Source organism: Bos javanicus, chromosome 11 (genome assembly GCF_032452875.1).
Source record: "Bos javanicus breed banteng chromosome 11, ARS-OSU_banteng_1.0, whole genome shotgun sequence".
NCBI classification, from domain to species: domain Eukaryota; kingdom Metazoa; phylum Chordata; class Mammalia; order Artiodactyla; family Bovidae; genus Bos; species Bos javanicus.
Window position 1 is genome coordinate 86,621,480 of NC_083878.1, and position 22,921 is coordinate 86,644,400.

Sequence of the window (22,921 nt, forward strand, 5' to 3'; positions counted from 1 at the left end):
GATAAAGAATCCGTCTGCCAATGCAGGATATGCAAGAGTCATGGGTTCAATCCCTGGGTCAGGAAGACCTCCTGGAATACCAAATGGCAACCCACTCCAATATTCTTGCCCGGGAAATCTCATGGACAGAGGAGGCTGATGGGCTACAGTCCATGGGGTCACAAAGAGTCAGACATGACTGAGCCACTGATGGCACACACACATAAGGCCTGAGTGTAGTAGGTACATAATAATAATTGAGCAAGGAATTCCCTGGTGGTTCCAATGGTTAGGACTCTGCACTTTCGCTGTAGTGGCCTGGGTTTAGTCCCTGGTCAGGGAACTAAGACCCCACAAGATGCAAGCTGTGGCCGAAAAAAACCCCAAAAAAACCCATTGCTCGAAAGAATTAACAGAAGAGGGAGGTAGACACCGACCCACTTCACCCTCAGCTCCTTCACTCAGTGTATATGCTCAAAGGATCAACCACTGTGACTGCTGACCTCCCCCCCCAGCACACAGCTCATGAACATGCAGGAGTGCCTCTGGCCTTCCCGCTCAGACACGGACAGATACAGACCTTGGCTCAGCCAATGATCTCAAACACATGGGTATAAGCCCAGCCTGGACCCCAACTCAGCCAGGCCCTGAGGCCGCCAGGAGCCCAGGGCCCGAATACTCACATGGATTTCTTCTCCAGATTTTCTAGGTTTGTCTTCAGAGTGTTGTAGGCAGCTGTTCGGGACTTCAGGTCTATCTCGATCTGTGCCAGTTGCTAGTTGGAAAAGCAAAAGAGAGTTTAAAAAGTTGGTTTAACTTCTCAAAATTGCCGCAAATTGCTCCTGGTGCAGTTAAGGAAAAACTGCACCCTGCCCATTTGCTGGAATGGCTTACATTCTTCTTCCTTCTGCTCTCACAGACTGCCGGTAACCCAGCCCTACAGAGAGCCCCACGTTGCAGACAGGAGGCTTGAGATATAAATGGCTTTTCTAGCATTACTCAGTGAGTGGAGTCTTGTTCTTATTCAAGCCCATCTCAGACTCTCACAACCCTCCAGCCCCCACTCCACAGGCCCTCAGTTCAGTTGCTCAGTTGTGTCCGACTCTCTGTGATTCCATGGATTACAGCAAGCCAGGCTTCCCTGTCCATCATCAACTCCTAGAGCTTACTCAAACTCATGTCCATCAAGTTGGTGATGCCATCCAACCATCTCATCCTCTGTCGTCTCCTTTTCCTCCTGCCTTCAATCTTTCCCAGCATCAGGGTCTTTTCTAATGAGTCAGTTCTTTGCATCAGGTAGCCAAAGTATTGGAGTTTCAGCTTCAGCATCAGTCCTTCCAATGAATATTCAGGATTGATTTCCTTTAGGATGGACTGGTTGGATCTCCTTGCAGTCCAAGGGACTCTCAAGAGTCTTCTCCAACACCACAGTTCAAAAGCATCAATTCTTCAGCACTCAGCTTTCTTTAAGGTCCAACTCTCACATCCATACATGTCTACTAGAAAAACCACAGCCTTGATGAGACAGATCTTTGTCGGCAAAGTAACGTCTCTGCTTTTTATTATGCTGTCTAGGTTGGTCATAGCTTTTCTTCCAAGGAGCAAGCGTCTTTTAATTTCATGGCTGCAGTCAATATCTGCAGTGATTGTGGAGCCCAAGAAAATAAAGTTGGTCACTGTTTCCATTACTTCCCCATCTATTTCCCATGAAGTGACGGGACCAGATGGCATGATCTTAGTTTTCTGAATGCTGAGTTTTAAGCCAGCTTTTTCACTCTCCTCTTTTACTTTCATCAAGAGATTCTTTACTTCTTCTTTGCTTTCTGCCATAAGGGTGGTGTCATCTGCACATCTGAGGTGATTAATATTTCTCCCGACAATCTTGATTCCAGCTTGTCGCATGATGTACTCTGCATATAAGTTAAATAAGCAGGGTGACAATATACAGCCTTGATGTACTCCCAGTTTGGGAAAGGAGTTCATCATATACAAATATCCAGAAGTACATCCAGCATATATTTTTATTTCTTCCCTTTTCAAATACAATGGAGAAGGAAATGGCAACCCACTTCAGTATTCTTGACTGGAGAATCTCACGGACAGAGGAGCCTGGTGAGCCTCTGGGGTCCATGGGGTCACACGGAGTCGGACACAACTGAGTGACTAACACACACACACACACACACACACACACACACTGCATATAAGTTAAATAAGCAGGGTGACAACATACAGCCTTGATGTACTCCTTTCCCAATATGTTGTTCCATGTCCAGTTCCAACCGTTGCTTCTTGACAGGTGTCTCAGGAGGCAGGTCAGGTGGTCTGGTACTCCCATCTCTTGAAGAAGTTTCCACAGTCTGTCGTGATCCACACAGTCAAAGGCTTTGATGTAGTCAATGAAGCACAGGTATATGTTTTTCTGGAAGTCTCTTGCTTTTTCCATGATCCAACGGATGTTGGCAATTTAATCTCTGGTTCCTCTGCCTTTTCTAAAACCAGCTTGAACATCTGAAAGTTCTCGGTTCACGTACTGTTGAGGCCTAGCTTGAAGAATTTTGAGCATTACTTTGCCAGTGTGTGAGATGAGTGCAATTGTGCAGTAGTTTGAACATTCTTTGGCTTTGTCTTTCTTAGGGACTGGAATGAAAACGGACATTTTCCAGTCCTGTTGCCACTGCTGAGTTTTCCAAATTTGTTGGCATACTGAGTACAGCACTTTCACAGCATCATCTTTTAGGATTTGAAATAGCTCAGCTGGAATTCTAACACCTCCACTAGCTTTGTTCATAGTGATGCTTCCTAAGGCCCACCTGACTTCACATTCCAGGATGTCTGGCTCTGGGTGAGTGATCACAGCTTCGTGGTTATCTGGGTCATGAAGATCTTCTTTGTACAGTTCTTCTGAGTATTCTTGCCATCTCTTCTTAATATCTTCTGCTTCTTTTAGGTCCATACCATTTCTGTCCTTTATTGAGCCCATCTTTGCATGAAATGTTCCCTTGGTATCTCTAATTTTCTTGAAGCGATCTCTAGTCTTTCCCATTCTATTGTTTTCCTCTATCTCTTTGCACTGATCACTGAGGAAGGCTTTCTTATCTCTCCTTGCTATTCTTTGGACCTCTGAATTCAGATGGATATATCTTTCCTTTTCTCCTTTGCCTTTAGCTTCTCTTCTTTTCTAAGCTATTTGTAAGGCCTCCTCAGATAACCATTTTGCCTTTTTGCATTTCTTTTTCTTGGAGATGATTTTAATCACCACCTCCTGTACAGTGTCATGAACCTCCATCCATAGTTCTTCAGCCACTCTATCTATCAGATCTAATCCCTTGAATCTATTTGTCACTTCCACTATATAATTCTAAGATTTTATTTAGGTCATACCTGAATGGTCTAGTGGTTTTCTCTACTTTCTTCAATTTCAGTATGGATTTCAATAAGGAGTTCATGATCTGAACCACAGTCAGCTCCCGGTCTTGTTTTTGCTGACTGTATAGCGCCTCTCCATCTTCAGCCACAAAGAATATAATCAGTCTGATTTCAGTGTTGACCATCTGGTGATGTCCATGCATAGTCATCTCGTGTTGCTGGAAGAGGGTGTTTGCTATGACCAGTGCGTTCTCTTGGCAGAACTCTATTAGCCTTTGCCCTGCTTCATTCTGTACTCCAAGGCCAAATTTGCCTGTTACTCCAGGTACCTCTTGACTTCCTACTTTTGTATTCCAGTCCCCTATGATGAAAAGGACATCTTTTTTTTCTGTGTTAGTTCTAGAAGGTCTTGTATGCCTTCATAGAACCATTCAACTTCAGCTTCTTCGGCATTGGTGGTTGGGGCATAGACTTGGATTACTGTGATATTGAATGGTTTGCCTTGGAAATGAATAGAGATCATTCTGTTGTTTTTGAGATTGCACCCAAGTACTGATTTTGGACTCTTGTGGACTATGAGGGCTACTCCGTTTCTTCTAAGGGATTCTTGCCCACAGTAGTAGATACAATGGCCATCTGAGTTATATTCACCCATTCCAGTCCATTTCAGTTCACTGATTCCTAAAATGCCAATGCTCACTCTTGCCATCACTTTTGCCACTCCCGTTTGACCACTTCCAAATACCTTGATCCATGGACCTAACATTCCAGATTCCTATGCAATATTGTTCTTTATAGAACTGGACCTTACTTATATCACCAGTCACATCCGTTTCTTCATTCTTGCCTTCTGGAGTTACTTCTCCACTGATCTCCAGTAGCATATTGGGCACCTACCAACCTTTGCCTTTTCATACTATTCATGGGGTTCTCCAGGCAAGAATACTGAAGTGGTTTGCCATTCCCTTCTCCAGTAGACCACGTTTTGTCAGAATTCTCCACCATGACCCATCCATCTTGGGTGGCTCTACATGGCATGGCTCATAGTTTCATTGAGTTAGACATGGCTATGATCTACGTGATCAGTTTGGTTAGTTTTCTGTGATTGTGGTTTTCATTCTTTCTGCCCTCTGATGGAGAAGGATAACAGGCTTGTGTCCCTCAGGCTCTGTTGGAGGTCAATTCTGTCTGACCCTCGTCCTGGCCCCTCTAAGTACCCGCTGTGGCTGAGCCCTGACCAGTGCCCAGGTTTCCAGGCTCGGCTGTGCCCCAAGTAGCCCCTTCATGCTCTGCACAGAGAAGAAGGCTCTTTCCAGTTTGGAGAGAGGTCACCAGTCTGACCACAGGGAGATGTCCCTTGTTCTCGAAGTTTCAGGAGCACATCCGAGTTCCCCTCCTCAATGGGCAGGGAAATGAGACCACCGAGGCCAAGACCCGGTTCCCCGGGTGCCTGGCCTCAGGTGCCTACCTGCTCTGGCTGTATGACCTGGTGTCAGCTGAACCTCTCTGAGCTCAATGCCACGGAGCAGATTACCCAGGAAGACGAGTCCTTTCTCCAGCAGACTGAGCCCCTTGAGGGTGGGTCTGCACCTGGGTCAACTCTGCAATTCTGGACAGAGTGGCTGGCACTTGGTGGTGCTTCAAGAATGTGTCCAGGACCAAATACTCCCAGCCTTGCTCCTTCTGGCCTCTGGCTGGCATGCACTCCCCACCACTGAAGGCATGTGTGCCAGGCAGAGCCTTGAGACACCATGTACCTCCCTGCATAGGGATGCTTCAGGTGGTGGAGGTACCAGGGGCCAGTGCCCTGAGTGAGTGGACAAGAAGCAGGCTCCCACTAACCACTGTGGACACGCATATGGCGAAGAAAGAAACTTTGCTATTTACTGTAGGCTGGTGAGATCTAGAGGCCCTTTAACAACTTCAGTGTGGCCCAGCCCACAGAGATGGCCGCAGTCATGGGCTGGGTCCCCATCCCTGCTCCTTTTCATTAATGGAGGCAGGTGGGCTCAGCTTTCAGCTGGCAGGAGGGTCGGGGGCCCAGCCGTGCCCGTGTCAGCATGGGGCACCTCCCAGTGGGGAGACCTGCTTGGACACCCAAAAGACACTGGTCACTTTAGAAGGGAGTTTCTCTGACCAGGATATCTCTAGTTAACTGATTTTCATTTCCCACTGGGGAACAGGCCCAAGCCAGTGCCAAGGGCATCACTCCAGTGATCCTGGGGCAGACACAGGGTGAGGAAGCTGATACCACTTTGATACTTTCATTCATGGAGCAGAAGTTGGAGACCACGGCTCACCAAGAAGGCTGAATTGTGGGGCCAGGGCTTCCCAGCTCCCCAGTGTCATCAGGGGTGGCACGCTGGGCAATGCCTTGCAGGAGTTAGGGCTCCTAAGCCCAACGCTGCACTGAAGCTGATAGTTTTTGTTACGTCAACAACCACCCTGGGGGTAGGGGTGTCAGGGAGGGGCTGACTTCTCCATCAGCATCTTTCAAAGGGGGGCGCAGTGAACGGACTCCAGGGTCTGGGCTCAGAACACCAAGGGGCTCAGAGTGCCCCTGGAGGGGAGTGTCCTGTAAGATGAAGCCATCCTGTCGAGTGGTAGGTTTGGAAGAGGTATTCTGGCCTGGAGAATTCCATGGACTGTATAGTCCATGGGGTCGCAAAGAGTCGGACAAACTGAGTGACTTTCACTTTTCACTTTGGAAGAGGTACATACGGTTTCCCTGTGTTGAGATGGGAAAGAATCTGTCTGCAATGCAGGAGACCCAGGTTCGATCCCTGGGTTGGGAAGATCCCCTGGAGAAGGGAATGGCAACCCACTCCAGTATTCTTGCCTAGAGAATCCCATGGACCGAGGAGCCTGGCGGGCAACAGTCCATGGGGTCACAAAGAGTCAAACATGACTGAGCAAGTAACTTTGGAAGAGGTATAGGGGGGCAGGTGGTCATCAACCTGTTTCCAGGGTGCCCTGAACCCCACCCCGCCTTCTGCCTCTGGCATCCTGGAAAGTGCCTCCTTGCTTCATCAGGGTCCAAAGGCCATGTAGATTCACCCCAGTGTCCCCAGACGGTCAGGGTCACAGATGTGCGACCCCCCTGGAGAGAAGACCCTCCTCGTACCTTTGCCAGAATGTCCACGACGCTCACCAGCGGCTGCTTGGCGGGATACTTGGCCACGTCCCATTCGAAGTGGGTCACAAAGGACGTTAGGTCAACTGCAAGAGACAGACGCATCTCAGCAGACAGTGGGCCTCCCTTCTCTCCTGAGACCCAGGCGCCATGCCCGGGCCAACGTCCCCACTTAAACCAATGAATTAGAGAAACTGAAGGACAGACTCGGGGCTCCCCCCTCTCTGGGAGAGCAGAAGCCGGGCCAGCCACCAGCCAGGCCCGCAGGCAGCTCCCAAGCCCCTCAGAAAAGCCCATCACCCGGGATGCTGTAAGGGTGAGCTCCTGTGCCCAGACTCAAACCCAGACAGCTGCCCCAGAGCTCTGCGTGAGAGGCCCTGCCTTTGCAGGAGGTGGACCCTGAGTTAGGAGAAACTCAGACACTGGGAGAATTCCCCGCCCTTTCCAGTAGGTTCGGACATGCCCTGCCATGAGTTATTGGCTAGAAGTACCCCAAAGGCATGCCAGAGAGCCCCAAGCCACCCTCTGCAAACCACACAGCCTGTCACAGGTGCCAGCTGCCCAGCAGACAAGCAATCTTCCTGCCTCCCACGCCCAGCATTAGACAGGCCAGCGCCATGCATGTCTGCTTTAACGAAGGCATTTTCAACATTAGCAAAATACTAGTGTTCGCGTATGTCGTTTTCGCCACTTGGCACAGATGTGCTTATGTCAGGGTATCTCCTTTGTATAAAGTCTATAGTGAGAAGAACAAATCTGTGTCTTTTCAACGTTTCCTTTTTTCCCTCACTTCCTTCAAAAGCAAACTAAACCTCGCATCCCCAGGGTGTTTGCGATTGTCTCTAATGAGCTGAGGGCAGAGGAAGAGGCTTGGAGGTCAGTGCTGGGGGCGGTGGGGCACAGAAACATGTTAGTAACCATCCTGTTTGCACCTCAGTCTCCCTACCTGAGCAGTGGGAGCACCAGGGGAAGTCTCTCGAGGGCCCACTCTCCTTAGGGGAGGGCCCGCACTCCTCTAAGGTGCTACCTGGGGGCCAACTGCAGGTTACACCCCAGTCAGTCACCCCTTCCGTGTATGGCATGCTAAGAGGGCCCCCGAATTCCTCGAAGTCAGCAAGAAGGGCCTGGATTCTCACCCCAGGTTAAGTGGACGCAAGCCTTTCCCAGCCTACCCTCACACAGATGGAAAGGGACTGGCCACCATCCCTCGACATTCAGGCACCATGACCGAAGGCAGCTCGCTACCATGCCAGGGTTGGCAGGTCATAGCCTGCTCGCCCTCAGTCTCCTGGGGACTCTGGTCTAACCTGATACCCCAGTGAGATGCATGATGCGAGGAGGGCAGGACTGCAGGAGGAGGGGAGCCAGCACCTGCCTCCTGCCCTGGGGGCTAGGGGGCTCGGAAGGCTTTGAGGAGACCCTGTATTCACATGGGTCCTGAGGGGGCCAAGAGTTTGCCATGTGGCCAGTGAAGGAGGGGGCTGGGTGTTGACCAGGTGGACTGGCCAACATCACTTTCTGGGCACGGGGAATCCCTGGGTCAAGCTGATGGGCCAGGGGTATGGACGGGCTGGGGCTGTGGACGGAGTGGGGTCAAGTCTCGTCTACACCTTCTCCTGTGGCAATCAAGACTCCGGGCCCGTTTACTGAGCCCCTCATGTGTGCCGGGAGTTGGACACGCATCCCTCCGACTCCAACAGCAGAGCTGAAAGCTCAGCAAAGCAGGTCCAGACACAAGCCTCCAGGGGCTACGTAGCCAGGCGAGCACACCTGTGTCCTGAGCAGTCGTCTCAGGTTTGCAATAGAGAAGGAAAAGCTTGGGGGCCCAAGCCCTGCGGGTGGAGGCAGGAGGTCAGCTTAACAGGATGCAAAATGGAGCCTGGGGGGACACTTGGGTTTCCAGGTTGCATGGGGGCATGAAAGAAGGGGACATTCACTCAGGCAGGCAGCCAGGAGGTGGCAGCCTGGGCCAGAGCAGAGGCGAGAGGAGACGGGCTCAGCTCGAGATGAGCCTGAGTCGGACAGCTGGGGTTGACGAGTCGCCACGGAGCAGATGGAAATGAAGTGGGGCTTGGGGGAGGGAAGAGGTCTGAGAGCAGAGCTGTTAGATGGGCTTTAACATAAGGATGGCTTCCCTGGTGGCTCAGATGGTAAAAACGTCTGCCTACAATGTGGGAGACCCGGATTCAATCCCTGGGTCAGGAAGATCCCCTGGAGAAGGAAATGGCAACCCACTCCAGTACTCCTGCTTTGAAAATCCCATGGACAGAGGAGCCTGTTAGGCTACCAGTCCTTGGGAGTCACAAAGAGTCAGTCGGACATGACTGAGCGACTTCACTAACTCACTCAACATAAGGATGACGATGCTGGTGACGACCTTCACAGCCAGCTGACCCTGGTTGGTGCTTCACCCTGGCCTGGATGCATGAAATATTGGATTGGCCAGAAAGCTCATTTGAGTTTTTCCATAAGAGGATACCAAAATGCTTGAACGAACTTTTTGGCCAACCCGATATTTCAGTTAATTTACTTTTCAACCCTGTTGGGTCTTATCATCATCTCCAGCTTAGAGACAAGGAAACTTTGGCACAGAGTAAGTCATGTAACCCCCACCAGAAAAGGAGACGAGGAACGTGGACCTGGGGGTGGGGGGTGCTCCTTCTCTGCCCCACCCTTGGGCAGGTGAGGCAGTGGCGGAGGCAGTGGGGGGTGGGGGGACACAGGGAAGCTGTCATGGGTTGGTGCCTTCCTGAGAACCACACACTGATACATCTGGTCTCGGGACTTAGAGAGGTCCTTCAGATTCCAAGGGCTCCCCTTGTGGCTCAGCTGGTAAAGAATCCGCCTGCAATGCAGGAGACCTGAGTTCGATTCCTGGGTTGGGAAGATCCTCTGGAGAAGGGAAAGGCTACCCACTGCAGTACTGTGGCCTGGAGAATTCCAGGGACTGTATAGTCCATGGGGTCGCAGGACACAACTGAGCGACTTTCACTTTCAGATTCCAATGGTGTTGCGATTGCCGAGGGTACCCCGCAGGCACCAAAGGCAAGGTCCTGACCCAGCGAACTAAGTGCCCTTAGAAGGAGGCACCAGAGAGCCGCCCCCACCCCCGCCCCGTCCTGTGTGTGTGTGCTCCCACCAAGGAAGGGACGTGTGAGCACACAGCGGAGGAGGCAGGTTCTCACCAGGAGCCAACCCTGCCATCCCCCTGACCCTGAATTTCCAGCCTCCAGAGATAAATGTCCTCGGTTTAAGCTCCAGTCTGGGTATTTTGATATGGTAGCCTGAGTTGACTCATACAGGATTTTGGTACTAATTTGATATTAATATGGATTGGGGGACTGCCACACTAGGGCAGGGAGGTGACTTTGCAGGGAGGATCCAGGCCTGTGAGGAGCTGAATTAAGGTCTGGAGGATGGCAGGGGCATGGTCAGTGGCAGAACCGAAGGTCACAAAGGACTTGTCCTGTGTCAGTGGTCACCCTTGATGCTGCTACTGAACCCTACTGTGGGCCAGGCACTGGACAGGCATGACCGTCACACAGCTCCCATGCTGGTCGCTTGCTGCCTGGTGGGAGCCACCAACACCTCCCCGCCACAACAGACCAGGGAACATCCCCCTAGGCTGATGCCAGGCAGATGTGTGCTCTGGCGATCCCCACCACTGCCCCCTCCAGACCCCGTGGGCACACCACACCACCCAAGCCAAGCCACCCCCAGCCCCTCACTCTCCCTCTCATGGCTGCCCTTGTCCTAAACATCAGGATGGAGACCAAGTCCTGAAAGCCTGCCCAACGCTCCCTTCCCTTGCCAGCCAGAGCCTGTGGACGCTGGCCAACTCCTTCTCACTAATGACGCTACACAACCATGGTTGATTCCCCTGCTCTTTCAGGCTCCTTGAGGGCAGTTGACTATCTCTGTGTCCCCAGAGCTCTGTGACAGTGTCCAGCAAGCGGCAAGTGCTTCATACGAGAACTTCCTAATAACCCTGATCACTGTCCTAACACTAGCCAGGTTGCTTAGAAGAGGTACCTTTTAGACAAGCTCTTGTCTCCATGCATTTTTTACTAACTCCGGGCTTTCCAGCATTCAGCCCAAAGAGAATGAATGCATCCTCCTGTCCACTAGAACGCCTATAATTCCTCTACAACTTAGCCCCTCTCCTTGTGAAGGCTCCCAAGCCCTTGGTTTCCATGACAGCACATGAGGCGCTGCGGGTCTGATCCCCGGACTGCGAGCTCCTGGAGGGCGATCATCTCTGGATGCCTAGAACCCAGCACAGCGCCTGGTGCTCAATGGCCAAGTGTGAGTATCTGATGGAGGAGGGAAGATAAGGAGACGGTGACGAGCTCCCTGCAGAAGGCTCCAGAGACCTCTGGGTTGTGACTGTGACTTCCTCCTCCGACGTCGCCTCTCCCCAGTTGGGAGCACCAGTTCCAGACACTGCGCCTTGCCCAGATCATGTAGACGAGGACCTTACCCCTCGCACATTGCCTTTGGTGAGAGTGTGGTCCGAGGACGGTTCTCAGCCTTAGAAAGTGGCAGCCCTGGATCCTCTGGGTGCTCCCAAACCACAGCCTCCTCTCTGCCTGCTTGTAACGACAGGCTCCCCTCCCCTCCTGTCCCCTGGCTGAAATCCCAGAAGCCTGGGCTCCAGGAAGCAGTGCGTGCTTGGATCGAAGGCCTGTGAGGTCAGACCATGACCCAGGCGGGCTCACTTTGAATCAAAACACTCAAAACACACAGATGGCTGCCCTTGAGCAAGTGATGTCATCCAAGAACCTAAACAAAGCCTTCCCGGCAGCAGAGGAACGAAGGACCGGTGACCACACTGACAGAGGCCAGACAGCCAGACGGACTGTCAGGTGGTTCCAACCCTGAGCCTTCCAGGGCCCCGGCCAGACCAGGGCATGTTTGCTCAGCTCTGCTGCAATCACACACGCCTGTGTCCTTCCCGCTTCAAGCGCAGCAAGAAGCAAAGAACAGATGGAAACAAAAGGTGCCCAGGCCGAGAACCGTAAAGGGATTAAGTCCATAGAGGCAAGAAAACTAAGACCCAGGAAGGTGACTTGCCAAGGTCGCAAAGGGCCAAGGCTGACCGCTCCAAGGCCGGGGCTCCTGGCCCTCCAGGAAACATAGCCCAGAAGACCTGGGGGGTAACCTCAGAGAGATCAGATTAAAATCTCACCTGCTGGAGAAACCCTGAGCTCCTGCAGTTAATTCTATCACTAGCTCTCTGGGTGCTCTCTAGAAGAAAAATAGTTCCTCGTCCATCCGAATAATATCAAGAAAGTTGAAAGTGTTAGTCACTCAGTCGTGTCTGATTCTTTGCCACCCCATGGACTGTAGCCCACCAGGCTCCTCTATCCGTGGGATTCTCCAGGCAAGTGGGTTGACATTCCCTTTTCCAGGCGATCTTTCTGACCCAGGGCTCCACCCTGGGTCTCCTGCATTGCAGGCAGACTATCAGGAGAGCCTGAGCCAAACTGTCTCAAAGGTGTCTTGACTGCAGTACTTTTCAGAGACTTTCCTATGCTGCTGTGCGTGATGAATGTTCAAGAGCGGGCCATGAACGCTACCCGAGGGTCCTTGACTTTTGTTTGCACAGGGCTGGGTACCAGACCAGCTTTGGAAAATCATGGGGACCTGACTCCCAGGAGGCCTAGAGATAACGAAATAGATGGAAACAAATAAGGCTGGATTCTCTCCTCCTGAGAGGAGACTGAGGATGGATACGATGTAATAATGACACCTAATTTTAACTGACGTGAATTTTGAATAGAATGCAAGCATTTTGATCATTATTGTCAAGTGAGCTCACATTCTCGAATCCTCAGTTCAGTTCAGTCGTTTAGTCATGTCCTACTCTTTGTGACCCCATGGACTGCAGCACACAAGGCCTCCCTGTTCATCACCAACTCCCAGAGTTTACTCAAACTCATGTCCGTTGAGTCGGTGATGCCATCCAAGCATCTCATCCTCTGTCGTCCCCTTCTCCTCCCGCCTTCAATCTTTCCCAGCATCAGGGTCTTTTCAAATGAGTCAGTTCTTGAATCCTAAAGACCAGGTTTCTCAGATAGAAAAGTAGTCCTAAGTCAGCATTTCCGTCTAGGGCCCTATGAGTTACCTGCTGGGAAATAAATCAGTTCATCAACTCAACAAAACAATTTTTTGGATTAGCACACAGGCGAGGAATCTCAGTGTAATTAACAGATTGCATTTGGGAAGGCATTTTGGCGACTTCTGGTCTGCCAAGATTTGTATATGTCCTACCTAATGGGATTTGCTGGTTTTAATTCCACCAGTCTGAGCAGGTTGGAGAAAAACCAATGCAAACAACACCTTCTAACGGGAAAACCAGAAATGGCCTGTTAGAGCACAGAGGCTCTCCCAGGAGAGGCTCTAAGAGTGTATGAGAGACCCCCATTGAGGCCACACAAAGCTAAGCCTGGCGTTTAAGGATGTCAGGGTCCACCCAACAGCCAGCCCTCACAGGCAGGAGGATGCTGGGGATGGCCATCAAGGCAAGAAGCAAACCACAAACAAAAAGATGCCAAAGTCAATACTGAACTCCAGGAGGCATGCGGTGCTGCTGGGGGAGGCAGGGGAGACGCGAGGAAGAGGGGGAAGGGAAGAAACAGTTGCTGTCTGTGTTATATGGACACTGTGACCAAGCCATGAGGTTGTCACTTGAGAAATCCGTCGTCACCTGGTCACTGTATCCCTACAACCAGACTGAGATTCCACCTTCCCAGGGGCACGCAGGCGTCACACTGAACACACACAGCAAACGACACACAACCTACTCTTTAAACACTTCATTTTTTCTTTCAAACCTGCAACGTTAGAGGATGGAGTCATTAGACTGCAGTAATATACAAAACTAAGTTCTGATTTAGGAAGACGAACATTTCTCTTTATCAATTTAATCAAGCAAATATAACTAATGGTTTCCAAGGTTCCCAGATGGGAGCTCCCTAATGGTGCAGTGGATCGGACTCTGCCTTTCCACCGCAGGGGGCACGGGTTCAATTCCTGGTTGGGGAACTAAGATCCTGCATGGCATGTGGCAATCAAAAAAAAAAAGGTTCCGGGGGGAAAAAACATGAATATATACGTAATAAATTTATAATATTGATATATTTTAAATATTATATGTGTGTAATTATGCATAATATTATGTTATTGTAATGTATAATATTATATATGTATATTCGTGTATAATATTAATAATATGTACTAAATGACATATTAAATATAGAATATATGCTTTCATTTTCAGTATACTGATGCATAGAGCCATGAGTTTAATTATCTCTACAGATATTGAAACATCTAATTCTAAGGTTCCCAAAGCCTCAGAGTTTTTGTCTTGCACATTTTAAAGGCACTCAAATTGTGCCCTAATACATAGACCAAAACATGCTTGGAATCTACAGGCTTGTCCTATCAGCGTAGGAGACAGAAATTCCAAATGCAAACCCGCTACACAAAGTGTTTTTGGTCTAACCCTCATCTAATTACTGGGCACAGCTAAAGAATCCAGTTGGAGGTATTCCAGCCTCCTTTGGGGATAGGATTAAATCAATTAGGGTGTGGGGATAGAAGGGAGGCTGACAGAGAAGGTGCATGGGCCAACTAACCCCTAAACCCCATTGAATCCATTTTAATCTCAAATTTCACTGAGGAGCTCAGCCACAGGTAAGAAAAGCCAGGTGCTTTAGAAATGAGACAGAAGGAATATAAGGGAGACTGGAGTCTTCCAAACAGCGGTGCCACTGTGCTCTAAGCGGCGTGGACAGCCTCTGCCTGGCATGTCAGTTTGGAGCCTCCGCGGTGCCGTGTCATTTCAGCCCTCCTGTGTGGCCACAGCTGGGACCACGAATGGACTAGAATAAGCTGGGAAAGGACCATCATAAGCGTGCTTCAGGGACCTACCTCCGTTGGCCAGAAGGTTCTCCTGGACTTTTCCCTTGGAGTCTTCCATCACTTCCACCACGCTCTGGGCCATTCTCCTTATGAGACTTTTGGGAAGGAATACAAAGCCAGTTAAGAGCAGAAAACTACCCTCAAAATGCTCTCCACTCTGCCAGGGCCACCCTTTGGGGAACAATTTGGCAATATGTACAAAGAAACATAAAACGCAAACTGGTAATTGAACCAGTATTTCCACTTCTGAGAAACCATCTTAAGGAAACAGGACAAACAGAAAAAGCTTTCTGAATAAAAAGATGCTCTTTGCAGCCATGTTGCTGACAGCAAGAAACTGGAAACCACCGGATGGTCTGACAATAGACGATTGTTTAAGTAAATGCTAGTGTACCCAGCTGAGGGATTATTAGCAGCCACTTTAGAACTGTGGTGTTGGAGAAGACTCTTGAGAGTCCCTTGGACTGCAAGGCGATCAACCAGTCCATTCTGAAGGAGATCAGCCCTGGGATTTCTTTGGAAGGAATGATGCTAAAGCTGAAACTCCAGCACTTTGGGCACCTCATGCGAAGAGTTGACTCATTGGAAAAGACTCTGATGCTGGGAGGGATTGGGGGCAGGAGGAGAAGGGGGCGACAGAGAATGAGATGGCTGGATGGCATCACTGACTCGATGGACGTGAGTCTGGGTGAACTCCGGGAGTTGGTGATGGACAGGGAGGCCTGACGTGCTGTGATCCATGGGGTTGCAAAGAGTCAGACACGACTGAGCGACTGAACTGAACTGAACTGAAAATAAGGTTTACAAAGAATTTCTAGGACTGTGGAACGAGGCATGTACTATAATGTTACATGAAAAAAAGCCGCAAACTTATACAGACCGAACGGCTGCAGCTATGTGAAAATGTCCCTCCTACTTTACATATTTTCTATTATAATCCAGTATTGCTTTTATAGGGCTTCCCTGGTGGCTCAGTAGTAAAGAACCTGCCGGCCGATGCAGGAGAGGTAGGTTCTATCCTTGGGTCAGGAAGATTCCCTTGAGAAGAAAATGGCAACCCACTCCAGTACTCTTGCGTGCAAAAATCCGTGGACAGAGGAGCATGGTGGGCTGTAATCCATAGGGTCAGAAAAGAGTCAAACACGACTTAGCGACTAAACAACAACAACAAATTGCTTTTATAATTAGAAAATTAAAGCTCTTTAAGTCTTCAGAAAACATACTGGAGGCTCCAGAAAGGTTAAGAAAGGATAAGAAAGGAGATGCAGAGGCATTCCCATTTGCTGTGGCTCTGCCACATGTATGATTTGTGGCCAAATTTATTTAATCTCTGTGATCCATAGTTCCCTTCTTTGTAAAATGGGATGATATCCATTTTGAGGAATTGTTATAAATGTTAATAGAATAAATAGCAAAGAGTGTCCACTTCTGGAAGCCCATCAGTTAGAATTGCAGGAGGAAGCAGGCCAGTCGCATCGAGGATCCACATCTTTGCCTCGGGCCCTCTCCTGGTTCTCCTGGCTCCCAGGAGGGAGCGGCTGCAGGCAGGGAGGAGGAAGAGGTCCCTGAATTCCAAGTGGAGGACGACTCCCCAGCTGTGGCAGGCACTGGCCATGTGGCCACTCAGAGCATGGCCCAGGGGCCTAGGGTCCAACACACAAAACTGAGGCAGAGGACCCCGAAAGGCCCCAGGTTAAAGGAAGAGAGAGAGGAGGGAGGGAAAAAAAGAACAGAGTAGTGGGGAAAGCAACTTGCTTTGGTATCTAACCATTATCTGTTTGGGGCCAAAAAACTGATGAATACAAGTATAAAGTAATTAACCAGAAATGAACAACCACACTCTCCCACCCAAAACCATGTTTCATACTCTTTGCACGTCAACATTTTCCTTTTGTTGACCACATGCCAATTTCTATATCACTGTTATTGAATCATCTCAATAATTCTCGAAGATGGGTATCATTCCCTTTTCCAGATGGGGAGACTGAGGCCCAGAGTAGTATTAATAATTTGCCTCCCAACTATCCAGTCTGTCTGTGGGCCCCACAGCTCTGGGCCACCTGGGTTTAAAATCTCCACAGATGTTGGCATTTCTTAGGATAGTTGTTCTGCCTCTTCCTAATCATAGCTGGGGCAAGGGACCGAGCTAATCTCATCCTGTTTCCTCAGCAACATGGCCGTGACACCCCTCCTCTCACAGAGTTTGGAACAGTGCGTGTAAAGAACCAGGCCCCTGGGAGTGTGTGATAAATACCTTCAGGTGTGCAGCCTGATGGAGACATTCAGGCTCCCTGCCCTCTGGCTCCCCAGGCGATTCAATAGGAGCTGAGGAGGCTGTGAATCCGGTTCCCTCCCAGTTCCGGTGACCCAATTCCTCTCGCCTCCTACAGCCTACAGGTGTGACAACATCCGTCCACCTGGGTTTCTGTACCATCCCCTGTGCTTCTCCAACAGTCCTCACGCACTCATGTGCCCTTTCATGAAGAGTCTTTCCTCAAATTATCCTAATTGGAGTGTGTTTTCTGTTATTTATTTACAATGTATTTATTTTTGGTTGCAGTGGGTCTTGGTGGCTGTGTGCAGGCTTTCTCCAGTTGTGGCGAGAGGGGCCTACTCCTCGTGGCAGGGTGCAGGGTTCTCATTGTGGTCGCTTCTCTTATTGTGGAGCCCGGGATCTAGGCACACAGGTTCAGACGCCCTGGTGCACAGGCTTAGTTGCTCTGCGGCACCTGGACTCTTCCCAGACCAGGGATCGAACCTGTGTTCCTTGTATAAGCAGGTGGATTCTTATCCACTGTACCACCAGGGAAGTCCCTCTTCTGTTATTTGTTAGAACCCTGATTCTATCAATTCATTTGTTCATTCACTCATTCATTTAGCAAATTCCAGATATTAACCAGCTATGTGCCAAGCACGGACTAGAGTGCTGTGAATGCAGATGCTGTGAACAATACAGCCCCTGCTCTCAGAGAACTTCTTTCTGATGCTGTCAAGGGTTCCTCTTTATCATTATTATAGTGACAATGCAGGTTGCTGTCTTTTATTATCATATCCTCAGTCATACTTTGAGTATTGTCCTTACATGAGGGTTCTAACTCCAGCCCCAAGGGCAACATTTTGGTGCATAGCAGCTGTTCAGGAAATGTTTGTTGAATGAATAATGAATGTCTGCTAAGCTGCTAAGTCGCTTCAGTCGTGTCCAACTCTGTGCAGCCCCATAGACGGTAGCCCACCAGGCTCCCCCATCCCTGGGATTCTCCAGGCAAGAACACTGGAGTGGGTTGCCATTTCCTTCTCCAATTCGTGAAAGTGAAGTCGTTCAGTAGTGTTGGACTTGTATCGACCCATGGACTGCAGCCTCCCAGACTCCTCCGTCCATGGGATTTTCCAGGCAAGAGTACTGGAGTGGGGTGCCATTGCCTTCGAGCACCTAAATAACACACGGGCCTCCTTCTCAGTAGACCTAAAAGGAGAACCCACTTGCCACTCTGTTAATCACTATTTGCTGTTTCCAATTCTAGCCTCTATGAAGTTTTTAACCATAACAAGTATGGTGGCACACCTGCCCCCAGGTGTGTACACCACCACGGAACATCTCAAAATAGCATGGTCCGATGAAGCTTAACTGCTGGTAGAATTGCTTGTTGCACCTAACAAAAATGTCCCTGACTTAGCTGTGATCATTAACCACAGGCATCAGTGAACTGAGTATTGCTAAATCAGAACACTTTTCTCATGGAAAGGAATATGAGAGTCTAGATGCTGTTTTAAATTTTTTTTTTCATTATACAGTTTATTGTAAAAATTTAACATGTCATGTTAGAGCTTCCTCATTCCTTTCATTAACTGCATAGTATTTCATTGCAAACGTGAGTCATAACTAATTTGCTCTATTGAGGGTTGCTTATGCTTTGATGGATTTTGCAACAAAACACACACTTTGCCCATTTGTACAGGCACATAAGCAGAGACATCTCTCTGCTCACAAAGGTCTATATAGACAAAGCTATGGTTTTTCTAGTAGTCTTGTATGGATGTGAGAGTGGACCATAAGGAAGGCTGAGCACCAGCATATTGATACTTTTGCACTGTGGTGCTGGAGAAGACTCTTGAGAGTCCCTTGGACAGCAAAGAGATCAAACCAGTCAATCCTAAAGGAAGTCAGTCCTGAAGATTCACTGGAAGGACCGATGTGGAAGCTAAAGCTCCAATCCTTTGGCCACCTGATGTGGAGTCGACTCACTGGAAAAGACCCTGATGCTGGGAAAGATGGAGGGCAGGAGGAGAAGGGGACGACAGAGAATGAGATGGTTGGGTGGCCTCATCTACACAATGGACATGAGTTTGGGCAAATTCCAGGAGGTAGTGATGAACAGGGAAGCCTGGCATGCTGCAGTCCATGGGGTTGCAAAGAGTCAGATATGACTTAGCAACTCAACATATGTAGAATAAATGGCAAAAGAATAACTACTCGGATAAAGGGTGTGAGCACTTAACAATGTTAACAGATAAGGCCAAATTATCCTTCAAGTATACAGAGCCAATGTACTGTCAAGTGCCTACCTCTTAAACCCTTGCCAACATGACAGATTATGTAGCTTTTTAATCCCTGCCAATCTGACAGCTGAAAAATTCTGTCACTGTTGCTCTGACTTGCATCTGTTTGATCATCGGTGTGGCTGGACAGCTTTTGATAGGTTTATTGACTCTACAAATGACTGTTTTCTTCTGTTAATAGAGTGTTCATATCTTTTGTTGGTTTTTCTACTGGTTTCTTCATTAAAAAAACTTATTTATAAGGGCTCTTAGGTGTTTCAGGGACTCAATTCTTGAGACACTGTTTTGAGCTAGGTAACATCCCCATTTTAAAGATGAAAAAATTAATACTTAGAGAGCTAAAAGTCACCTTATATGAGCTATAAGTGTCAGAGCAGAAATTGATCCTAAATCTACATGACTCTAAAGCCGTGCTCTTTAGTGGCAGTCTGGCTAAACTAAACTAAAGCTAAACTCTGGCTCCTTCCTCTAAAATACTGGGCAAAAACTTATTCTAACCCATAAGGGAAGATATATGCTGCTGCTGCTGCTAAGTTGCTTCAGTTGTGTCCAACTCTGTGTGACCCCATAGACGGCAGCCACCAGGCTCCCCCATCCCTGGGATTCTCCAGGCAAGAACACTGGAGTGGGTTGCCATTTCCTTCTCCAATGAGTGAAAGTGAAAAGTGAAAGTGAAGTCACTCAGTCGTGTCCGACTCTTCGGGACCCCATGGACTGCAGCCCACCAGGCTCCTCCGTCCATGGGATTTTCCAAGCAGGAGTACTGGAGTGGGTTGCCATTGCCTTCTCCAAAGATGTATGAATCATATCTTAATTAAAAAAACAAACTGCAAACGGTATATAACTTGACTGGGGTGTTGGTTAAACTGACGTACCCAACAAAATTCATCAACCAGTTAATTCAAGATGTGCACATTTCACTCTATGTACATTTTACCTGATTAAAAAATTGTTTTGATCGCCAACAGGCACATGAAACGCATGTGAGCATGAAAAGATGCCCAATATCACTAATTATTAGAAAAATGCAAATCAAAACTACAATGAGGTATCATCTCACACCAGTCAGCATGGCCATCGTTATAAAGTCTACAAAAGACTTCCCTGGTGGTCCAGTGACGAGGACTCCCTGCTTCCAATGTGGTGGGCCCTGGTTCAATCCCTGGTCAGGGAACTAAATTCTTTAAGAGTTTTCATGCCAGAACTAAAGACCCTACACGCTGCAGCTAAGACCTGTTGCAGCCAAGTACATAAATAAAGACTGTGAACCAAAACTCCTGAAGTCCGTACGCTCTAGAGCCCATATTCTACAACAGGAGAAGCCACCACAGTGAGAAGCTTGTGCACTGCAACTAGAGTAGCCCCACTTGCTGTGATTAGAGAAAGCTGCACACAGCAGTGAAGACCCCAGTACAGGCAAAAAATAAAATAAAATAAAAAAATTATAGTTACCATATGATCCTGCAATCCCACACCTGGGCATATATCTGGAGACAGTTCTAACTCAACATAGACACTCACCCCAATGTTTGCACTATTCAATAGCCAAGACATGGAAGCAACCTAAATGTCCACCAAAAGATGAATAGATAAAGGTGTGGTCCATATATATCTGCTGGAATATTACTCAGCCATGAAAAAGAATGGAATAACACCGTTTGCAGCAACACGGATGGACCTAGAGATTATCGTATTAAGTGAAGACAGAGAAAGACAAATATGATATAATATCACTTATATGTGGAAACTGTTTTAAAAAGTGATACAAATGAACTTCTTCACAAAACAGAAACCAACTCACAGACATAGAAAACAAACCTATGCTTACCACAAGGGAGGAGGGAGTTGGGGAGGGATAAATTAGGAGTTTGGGACTAAGATATACACCCCTCTATATATAAAATTATAAATGACAAGGACCTAATATATAGCACAGGGAACTACATTAAATACCTTGTAATAACATATAATGGAAAGTAATCCAAACCACTATTCTGTACACCTGAAATGAACATAGTATTTTAAATTAAACTTCAACCTTAAAAAAAAGAAAAGAAAGAAAATTTACAACAGATACTATCTGTTCAAGTCACCAGTAATGGGAAGATGAATAGCATGTGTCTCTTGATATGATGTACTGAGAAGAACACAACTTCACTTCTGGGGTATTCCTGAAAGAAGTGCATAATCTGTATCTCATCATGAGGAAACATCAGACGAGTTTAAATTAAGAAGCATTTTACAAAATAACCAACTTGTACTTGTCAAAGCAACTCAACGTAAAAGTCAGAGCCTGAATAACCATTCTAGTTTAAACAAGGCGAATAAGACATGACAATTACTTGTGAAAAACAGGGAGACAACTTAATGTTTACCATTATCTAAGAAAAATATGAGATTTTCTTTTGTTATTAAGGACACTATTGGCTAATTGGTGATATCCAACTAAATCAGTAAATTACAATAATACTGTATTCCTGATTTTGATCATTGTATTAAGGGACAATGTTAGTGGCAGTCCTTGTTTTTAGAAAATATAAAGTATTTAGAAGTAAAGGGACATTATATCTGCCAGGAGACTTCAGAAAAAACAAGTGAGAGAAGATAAAGTAAATGTGGTAAAGAGAAATTCTTTGAATAGTCTTGCAATTTTTCTGGAAATTGGAAATTAGCTCAGAATAAAACATTAAACAATATTTAAGCATGTACAGTACCTAATTCCACTTTTAAAAATTATATGTCAGTATATACCTAAATGAGAATCCTGACACGATTCTGGTAATATGAAACTGTTAATACTGGTTCCCTTCAAGACGGTAAAGTGTCCTGCCTACAATGTGGAAGACCCAGGTTCGATCCCTAGGTGGGGAAGATCCTCTGGAGAAGGAAATGGCAACCCACTCCAGTACTCTTGCCTGGAAAATCCCATGGACGGAGGAGACTGGCAGGCTACAGTCCATGGGGTCGCAAACAGTCAGACATGACTGAGCAACTAAACTTTCTTTATTTCTTTTCTTTTTCAGGTGTACAATAACAGGGACTTTCCCTTTAAATGTATTTCTGTAATGTCATGCTTGAAGTGATTAAGATGTATATTACTTTGGTAAGTAGAAAACAAAAGAAAAATAAATGAAAATAAATAAACATAGCAGCATTATTTACAATTGCCAAAAAAAACCAATCCAAGTGCTCATCAATGGATGCATAGATAAATAAAATGTAGTATTACTCATATAATGGAATATCGCTGTCGTGGTTTAGTCACTAAGTCATGTCCGACTCTTTGAAACCCCATGGACTGTAGCCCACCAGGCTCCTCTGTCCATGGGATTTCCCAGGCAAGGATACTGGAGTGGGTAATCGTTTCCTAATCCAGGGGATCTTCCCCACCCAGGGATAGACCCTGCATCTCCAGCATAGCAGGTGAATTCTTTACTGCTGAGCCACCAGGGAAGCCCAATAGTGGAATATTATTCAGGCTTTAAAAGGAAGGAAAGTGTGCCACATGGCACAGCAAGGCTGAACCTTGAAGTCATTATGCTAGGTGAAATAAAAAGATAAACACGGTATGATTCCGTTTATATGAGGTAGCCAGCATCAAATTCATAGAAGCAGTAAGTAAAATGATGGTTTCCAGGAGCTTGGAGGAGGAGGGAATAAGGAGTTATATATAATGGATTAACAGAGTTTCGGTTTTGCAAGACTTCTGAAGTGGTGATGACGGTTGTACAACGATGTGAATGTACTTAATGCCACTGAACTATTTAAAAAATGATTAATATGGTTGTAAATAGGAGAGAATTCTAGGCATACAGAGGTGTCGCAAGCACCAGGAAACTGTCTCCCCACCTAGACCACAAGGACACTCGCCGAGTCTGTCTGATGTAGCCATTTCGGAACTCTGGAATCTACTGAAGGCCAGCAACTTCCAGGGGGACCATAAAACTGCAGTTA

At 47.6% G+C, this 22,921-nt stretch overlaps 1 protein-coding gene across 8 annotated transcripts in view; it reads right to left on the reverse strand.

The window, feature by feature from the left end:
* Window positions 1-22,921, reverse strand: part of ATP6V1C2 (ATPase H+ transporting V1 subunit C2) — a 60,179-nt gene that overhangs the window by 13,838 nt on the left and 23,420 nt on the right. For 5 of the 8 annotated variants that reach the window (XM_061433319.1, XM_061433322.1, XM_061433320.1 and 2 more), the window contains exons 4-7: window positions 14,420-14,505; window positions 13,288-13,317; window positions 6,473-6,567; window positions 663-754 (exon numbers count right to left, since the gene is read on the reverse strand). In XM_061433319.1, the coding sequence (XP_061289303.1) occupies window positions 663-754; window positions 6,473-6,567; window positions 13,288-13,317; window positions 14,420-14,505 (303 nt within the window). The remainder of the gene's footprint in view (window positions 1-662; window positions 755-6,472; window positions 6,568-13,287; window positions 13,318-14,419; window positions 14,506-22,921) is intronic. The other 3 variants (XM_061433321.1, XM_061433323.1, XM_061433326.1) reach the window with 1 other exon arrangement.